We start from the raw sequence: 8,742 nt of genomic DNA on the forward strand, positions 1-8,742 counted from the left end.
TTACATCAGAGTCCCCGTTCACATCCAGAGTCTACCCTTCACACAAGGAGCCCATCAATGTGGCACCATGGTACACTTTGAGTGGAGCAGTTTTTTTTAGCCCACAGATATTGTTTCCTACCATGGAAGCTTGTTGGTTGTGTTTTTCCCCCAAGTCAAAGGCTTCCAGTCCTTCCCTTGTAGGACATATATGTGGGACATTACGGAGATATTGATACATGCTCTCACAGATCAGTCCTAATATGATCTTAATAGTTGTTTTGGATTTATATAACTCCTAAGCAGCAGATTACAAAGCCCAGCCGCATTCTTCTCTGTCCCGATATAAAGATTAATGAACAACCCAGAGAGTTCTGTATCAAGGCTCTTTATAACCTGATGCATACCAGGACCAAATTTGTGTGTTGGTTCTGTAAAAGGCTCTTTATTACAAACTCAACCCAAAAAAGTGCTTCCTTTGTATGTATGCTGTTGTACCAACAAAGAGCAGCGTAAGAATGGTGTATTCAGGCTGGGGTGTTGGAATAGTAGATTATAAACACCGGAACACCAAGTGTTTTGTTACAGTGTCCAGATTACATTGGATTAAAAGAATTCCACTAAACTTAATTTTGCTTAAAAATCTTTCTTTTTTTTAAATGGTTGGATAGACTGGGGGAGGTGTCAGAACCCCTGTCATCGTTATGATTGCTGTCAGTCATTTTGGTGCCACCCCTCAAACGGTGTCACCCAAGTGCGGGGGTCGCACCCCCCGCACCCTCCTTGTGACGCCACTGCCTGGCTTCGAATATAATGACAATAGGTAAACTAGTTAATATTAGATGTCTGTAAAAGGGGCTAAAATAAAAAAAAGATATACTCCCCTGATCCTCCTTAGACTGCCGGCTTCAGCAGTCTAAGGACCCGTGACATCATCTAATGCAGCTGCATTAGATGTGAGGATGCCGAGGGACATACCATCGCCAGAGTGGAGGGGAGAGAGAGGTGAGCGCTAACCACCGCAGGAATCAGATGAGTATATTTTCTTTGTTTTAGCCCCTAGCCCAAAATGAGCAATTAACCTCTGCAGTGCGAGGGTAGCCCCACTGCAAGGGTTACTTTTTACATATCCTTCTTCAATTTATATTGCTGGACACAGAAGTCATGCTTTAAGAAAAACTATGAATGTGTAATGGGAGGAGATACTGTACAAAGTCAGACTTGGCTCCTAGTCGGCAGTGCTGATCCTTGTGCAGAAGACCCTGGAGAATGTCGCAGGTCGCGGTCGTCTTTCCTCCCGGGAGTTGCAGCGGCTGGTTCAGGATGTTGTCATACATTTGGGAGACATCCCGGCTGTAAAACGGAGGCTGGACACAAGGAAAGAAAGGATGAAAGTGAGAATGTTGGACATTGGCCAGTCTGGGTGAGATAGTGAATACGGGTCAGTGATAAGAAGTGGAAGAGTAAAGAAGTAATAAGAATTTGATGAATTTTATTTGTTTATTGAGTATTTCAAAATGTATAAACTGATCTTTTCTTTTAACCACTTGATGACCGGGGTTGTTCCTGTCCAGGCCATTTATCAGTATTCTGCGCTGAGACATTTATTCATGTAACGCCGTTACAAAAAGACTTTATGATTTCCCTACATTATGTTATGAAGCATTTATTACCCAATTTTTGGTAAAGTATAAAAGGCGGGGTCACGTCAGGTAAATAGACACAAAATATGTCAAGTCGCAATAAAAACTACCATACCCAAAATTGGCCATAGGCAACACTTTAAAAGCTTTTATCGCTCTACAGTTTAGTGATTATTGAATATTTATTGCAATATAGAATTATTGCTCGCACTCCGACATTCACGGTTGTATGTAACATGTGTAGTGCAATCTTCATTTTCCCACGTAGGTGCACCCGACACGTGTTTATGTTTGTATGTGCCTGTGGGGGAATGGGACTTAAATTATTTTTTTTGTTTTTTTATATTTTATGTATTTATTACATGTGGCTTTTTATTTTTTTAAGCCCCCTATGTGATAGCACAGATACAGGTCCTCCTTATGGAGACATCAGGGGTCTATTAAATCCCTAATGTCACCTAGGGACCCCCAAAGAAGCTGATGAAGCAGAGATTTGCTTCACCTGCTTCTTCTCTGGCTGCAGCACCCGGAGAAATGACAGGCTGAAATCAGAAGTGATGTAATACCAGTGATCGGAGGGGAGATCAGCCGGTAAAAGTGTATTGATCTCCCTCCAACTCAGCCAAAGAGACCGGCCATGCCGGTCCTGGACCTGCTTGGAGGACAGCGGAGGACAGCCCGGGATAGCCGGCGGTGGTGGCGGGGGGGGCACAGTCCCCGGCACCATACAAGCAATGAGCCGCTATAGAGTCGCCCGAACGCTTGTATGCAATGTGTGCAGTTTCCTGTGGGGCGGTGGGAAAGGCCGTTTAAAAACGCCGCCTTTAAGCATGTGTCTCCCAGCTGCTTGTTTACAATTAGCCAGATGGAAAGTGGTTAAAAAAGAATATAAAATCAGTAAGCTGCAATATATTGCATTTCTCGTTCTTGGGTTTAGCCCATCTCCGGGCAAACAAAAAAAATTTACTCTTGCAGTGGGCAGGGCCGGATTTACTCTCTCTCTGCTTCCCCAAGGCCAGGTTCCTCAATGCGCCCCCCTACCCATCAAAACCCCTCCCATGGAGAATGACAGACCTTCAGGCGGCATACAAGTGATCTCAGCAACATCACCCAGATCACTTGTACAAAACAAGCTTCCCCGCTCTACATTTAACTCTGCTTACCCAAAGCGGGGCTAAATGTAGAAAACAACTGCCCGCCCAGCGCCCGGAACTGAATGCCCCGGGCGTCGGGAGTTAGGAGTTCCACACCCCTGCTGCCCCTCTACTCCCTGCTGCCCCGGGGCTGGCCTTGGTTGGTGGGAAATCCATCCGTGGCAGTGGGCCTACCCCTGCATTGCAAGGGTTAATTGCTCCTTTTGTCTAGGGCAGGGGTGGGCAACTCTGGCTCTCCAGCTGTTGTGGAACTAGTCCCATGAGGCATTGCAAGACTGATAGTTACAAGCATGACTCCCAGAGGCATGTTGGGATTTGTAGTTAAAGCACAGCTGGAAGACTGGAGTTGCCCACCTCTAGTCTAAACCAAAACGAGCACTTAGTGCATACAGGAGCAACAGATCATTGAAGTCCAGAGTCCAGACAGACACTTATATAAAGAAATAGGCGAAGTGTGAATAACAGGGTGGAGATGGTCCAAGAACAATAACATAGCAGACAAACTATGACCAATCTGAGATTGCTCAATCTGTCCTTTCCTCTTACACAAGCACCATGCCCTTAGTGAAAAGGGATAGCTGACACATAGCAGAAAGAGAAAATGCAAAGGGTGGTGAGAGAGTGCACAAGAATACAACGGGGGGGGGAATTGATCAAAACTGGAGCAGACAGAATCTGGAGCAGTTGTCCATAGCAACCAATCAGCTTTGCTCTTCAGTTCAGGGCCGTAGCTAGGGAGAGGCAACTGAGGCACCCTGCAGCTTCTCCTCTGATCCCTGCTGCTCTCCCCCGCCTGTATGAGCCATCCTGAAGTGCAGATGAAGACAGTGCTCCCTCCTCCATCCCCCCCTCCCCCACTGGCTTCAGCGTTTCACTTCTCCTCCGATCCCCGCTGCCTCCCCCCATACAAGAGGGGGAGAGCAGCGGGGATCTGAGAAGGAGCTGTGCCGCCCCTCTGTGCGTGGCCGAGCGGCTCAGGATGGAGAGAGGAGGATCTGTAAACATCAATGATATATACCGATCCTCTGTGTGAAGAGCACACACTGGAGCGATCAGCGATTTTTTAAAAACAATTGGGGACACATAGCACTATGTGTCCCCAATTATGAATGAACAGGAAGTGCTTTACATCACTTCCTGTTTATTCATGAGTTTCTGAATGGTAGTAGCACTCAGTACAGAGGCTTCTCTTCATTCAGAAACTGGTTGATAGTAAATATTTTTTGAATGAATAGGAAGCATCTGTACTTTCCATTCATTTAGAACAGAGGCTGCAGAAAAAGAGATTGAGGACTCTGTGTCTTCAATTTCTTTTTCTATTTTAAAAGGTAAATGTCAGGGGGCTGTTTAGACCCCCAATATTTCCCTGAAGCCCCCCAACTGTAAAAAAAATTAAAATTAAATTAAAAACATAATAACAAATAAATAAGAAATAATAAAAAACAAATAATAAAAAACATCCTGCAGGCGGAGCGCATGACATCACAAGGCGCCGCGGCGTTGGGTGACGTCACACGCCAGTTGGGAGGGGTCACTTTTTTCGCAAAAGGAGCGAGCTATGGCTCTGCTTCAGTTTGTTCAATCAATGAAAAATGAAAGCTAGAACCTGATTGGCTGCCATGGGCAGCTGCTCCATGTTTTGTCTGCTCCAGCGTTGATACGTTCCCCTCTATGAGTTCTATCAGATACTTGCCAGTCCATAGAGCATCTCATAGAGGACAGCACCCAAACACCACCAGTCCACGGTGCGATCGTAAGGCTGCTTCTTCAGGACCTCTGGGGCCAGGTACTAGAGGAGGGAGGTAAAAAAGATGCATCATCATAGTACTAAGGACATCAATGCTCATTACTCAAATATAACATGTAATGTAAAACGCACATGCGTGTACATACTTTTTTTTTTAAGGAGATACCATCACTCCTACTATTAAAAGACATATGCTTACATGCAGCCTCGGCCCTCCTGCTGTGCTTTAACTACAAATCCCAACATGCCTCTGCCTCTGGGATCATGCCTGTGGCTGTCAGAGTCTTGCAATGCCTCATGGGACTTGTAGTCCACAACAGCCGAAGTGGCCAACTTTGCATACTCCTGGCCCAGGCCCAACTTATGAAATCTAGATGTATTGTCTAAATCTACCACCATCATTATAGAGGGTTATGGAGAAACAGATTTCCTTTGTCCTATTTGTTACAGAATCAGTAAAAGATTTCCACATAAATAAATAACAATATATCCTTTAAATAAAAGACTAGAGCAGAAGTAGGCAAGCTCGAGCTGCAGTGAAAATACAAATCCCATCATGCCTTTGTTTCTGGGAGTCATGCCCGTGGCTGTCAAGAGTCTTGCAGTGCCTCATGGGACGTGTAGTTCCTCAACAGCTGGAGGACCGAGGTTGCTTTCCCCTGAAATAGAGTAGCATGCCTAAAGCTAGGCCTTGTAGATAAATCCTTCTGGAACAATGTTTCATATTTTGCCCCTGTTGGGACCTAGAACTCAGTGTTAGGTGACCTCCATACCTCAGGAGTCCCGCAGAAGGTACAAGTGGTCTCTTCTGGATCCATCCCCTCTTTGCAGAGACCAAAATCAGTCAGCACGACATGACCCTAGAAGTAAGCAGGGAATAACATGCAAGTGAGTTAAAGGATATCGATAGTCAAAAACTAAAAATCAATATATCATTTTTCTATAATAGTTTTATTAATCATTGAGAACATATGACATGTATATACACGGGTCTTAAAGGAGAACTATGGGGTCAGTGTTTTTCCCCATAAACTAGCGTCCTCCCGTTACCCTAAGCTCAGTATACCGCGAGCTACAGCTCGCGGTATACTGAGACGCCGCAGCCGGAGCGGATCCCGACATGGACGTCGGGATCCGCCCAGCTGCGTGAGTGACAGCTGGCTCTGCCTATCTAGAGGCAGAGCCAGCTGTACCCGCCCCCTCCCCCGTCTGTTCCGCCAGTCAGCGCTGGCAGATCGGAGCGGGGAGAGGGGAATCCAGCCCCTCCCCCTGCAACGGCAGAGAACCGTGACAGGATCGAGAGGTGAGCGAACGCCGGTATGTGTTCGTTCACCTCCCGATCTACTGAGCCGACCTGTGACAGTCTCATTGTCACAGGTCGGCTAGAACTATGAGGTGAGTGGAAATCACTCATCTCATAGTTCTCCTTTAATGAATCACTTTGTGGAATCTGTATTTCTATACCGAATTTCCATAAGTTCTTTCCCGCTCCTAATGACCAGATCCATCTACAAGTTTGTAAACTTACTTACTGAAGATGCCCATTAGGGTAACTAGACATCCAACCAGCGCACAAGTGTACTAAATACTGAAGATTTTTTAGCCTTTCTAGCTCTTGAAGTGCTACAGGGCCCATTCACACGTTTAACGCATGCTATCACACAGCTAGGCATGCTGCATTGCCATTCACTTGGCAACTGTAATACAGTGCATTGTGTTGCAGTAAAAAAAAGAAAAGTAGTGCATGCACTGTGTTGCAGTGCACAGCCACCAAGAGGTGCGTTGGGTGCCATTCGAATAAATGGCAATGCAATGCATCCGGTGCACGGTAATGTCCGCTAGGTGCGTTGTGCGAAAGCGTACATTAATCGCGGGAATGGGCCCTGTACGGAGTAAATGGGCCCTTCAAAAGCCACAGTGGCTAAAGAAGCTTTAGCATTCAATATACTTTTCGGGCAGGATGGACCCTAAGGCAGGGGTGAGCCAGGGGCTTCCCGAGGCCAGGTGACATCCGGAGCAGAGACCGGGTGACATTCCCGCGTTACGTCATTCCGCATGCACGTGATGGATGTCGACAGAGAGAGGAGGGGACGTTCACCCGGCGGGATGAGGTCTGCTGCCGGGTCCCCTCCTCTTTCTTGACACTGTCGGGCTCTAGGTCCATGACCGAGTGCCCGACTTTTCAGAGGGGGTGACACCAAAATGAGTGTCAGTCATTTTGGTGTCACCCCTCCAATGGTGGCACCCAGGTGCGGGCTGCACCCCCCTTGTGACGCCACTGGGGTGGGCAACTCCGCCCCTTCAGTTCGGGGCAACACTATGGTGTGAATGTTCCAGAAGAGTTACTGCCCCCTGGAGAGGTGAATACTATTGTTTTCCCATCTTGCCATTTTTTTGTGTGTTGGCGTGTTTGTGTGTTGGTGTGTTGGTGTGTTGGCGTGTTTGTGTGTTGGCGTGTTTGTGTGTTGGTGTGTTTGTGTGTTGGCGGTTGGCCCTATTTTTCCTCCCGCCCATGTGTTGGCCGTGTTGCTTTATCAATGTTTGGTAGCCAGCCAATACACTCATCATTTCTTTCCGATTTCTCTTTGCTTACCTGGCTATCTAGGAGGATGTTTTCAGGCTTTAGGTCTCTAAGAAAAAAGCAAGATAACAAAGAATAAGCTTCTATTTGGGTAACAAGCGGTTTCCTCTGTTGTGTGTTCATTGGGTTTTAAAGAAGAACTCCGGGCATCATTTCTCTTAACACCTGCAGCGCCCTGCAAGGGTTAATGCTCATCTTCATCTAGGGACGAAAATAACAAAAGTTATTTGAAGCCTGCAGCCTCACTCCCCCCCCCTGCTCCAGTGTTGGTATGTTCCTGGGTGTCCTCATGTCCCATACACTGTACAGGACGTGATGACTTACAGAACCTTAGAACGTTGGAGCGGAGGGGGAGACACGCTGCAGGGACCGGAGTAGCAGCCGGCTGGCTCCGAGGATCACCGGGTAAGTATAACTTTTTTATTTCAGCATCTAGACAAAAACGAGCAGATAACCCTTGCAGTGTGGAGGTAGCTCCACGCTGCAAGGGTTAATAACAATTGTGCCCGGAGTTCTTCTTTAAGACACACACTGAGTCACTCTGGCCTATTTTGGTCTCCTTTTTGATAACAGTAATTAAAGCAATAATCGGGAAATTGTATTTATGGCCAAACAGAAGTGCTGGATGTGAAGCTCACGGGAATAGAGAAGGGATCCTGCAATGGGCTCAACCTTGGAAAGGTCTCAAATTCATCAGAAAACTAAAGACAAACTTTTTTTTTGGAAGGGGGGGGGGGGATGACCCAAAACTCAGCATACACAAGGCTATTGCTCACTGTAAGCTGACAGCACAGAGCCGCACTGCAGGGGGGAAAGATCCCAACAATATCGTCAGGATCCACACGGCTGTCTGATTGACAGCTGGCTCCGCCTCTCTAGAGCCAGAACCAGCTGTGCCCGCCCACTGCCCTGTCTGTCCCTCCAATGAGCGCTGGAAGAACAGAGAGGGGAGGGGGGAACCATAGGTTAAAAGGATTAAGAACCCCTGGATTAGAGCCTCTGTCAGGCACTGTTTGTGTCCCTGTTGGGGAGATTTCCCTTACTTCCTATTATTGGGGGAGTGGGAACACACATAACACAGTTCTAGCAGACTGGGTATCAGCTTGATTTTCTGACAATGGTTACATCGTTGTCCCCTCCTTTCTTTTTCTGGTGTCACAGGGTCAGGAAGTGAGGCAAAATCTCCTTAATGGAGTCAGGAAAAATGGCATCCTTACTGTGTAAAAATGTTTATAATAGCTTTAAACTAAACTCCAGTCACATAAAAATGTCGTTTCATGCAGTTATATGATTAATAAAGAATAAGTAACTGTATTTTTTAAAAGTAACTGGTATAGGTACCTGAATTTGACCTGGTATTAGCCTCTTGCAGTCCCTGTACAGCAGAGCACAGACTGAGGAGGAGAGAGCAGAATGACTGAGAGATGAGCTCATCAGTCTGCTGCTTCTCCTTCACTGTCCAGTCACAGGCTCGGGGAGGGACAAGACCTAGTTGTAATAACTGCAGCAGAAGGACACCAAGAAGGTCATACTCTTTCTGGAAGGGCTGTGTAATTCCGGATGATGGACAGAAATACAAATCCTTTAGCATATAAAACATTTCATATGTGTATATATATATATATATATATATATATA

General features: G+C 46.4%; 1 protein-coding gene across 2 annotated transcripts in view; it reads right to left on the reverse strand.

Annotated features, from left to right (window-relative positions):
* Positions 1-8,742, reverse strand: part of SGK2 (SGK2, serine/threonine kinase 2) — a 33,586-nt gene that overhangs the window by 3,302 nt on the left and 21,542 nt on the right. For both annotated transcript variants that reach the window (XM_018562616.1, XM_018562617.1), the window contains 4 exons: positions 7,117-7,153; positions 5,297-5,383; positions 4,470-4,565; positions 1,191-1,346 (listed from right to left, as the gene is read on the reverse strand). In XM_018562616.1, the coding sequence (XP_018418118.1) occupies positions 1,191-1,346; positions 4,470-4,565; positions 5,297-5,383; positions 7,117-7,153 (376 nt within the window). The remainder of the gene's footprint in view (positions 1-1,190; positions 1,347-4,469; positions 4,566-5,296; positions 5,384-7,116; positions 7,154-8,742) is intronic.

This window comes from Nanorana parkeri, unplaced genomic scaffold (assembly GCF_000935625.1).
Source record: "Nanorana parkeri isolate BGI_ZX_2015 unplaced genomic scaffold, ASM93562v1 scaffold587, whole genome shotgun sequence".
Lineage (NCBI taxonomy): Eukaryota > Metazoa > Chordata > Amphibia > Anura > Dicroglossidae > Nanorana > Nanorana parkeri.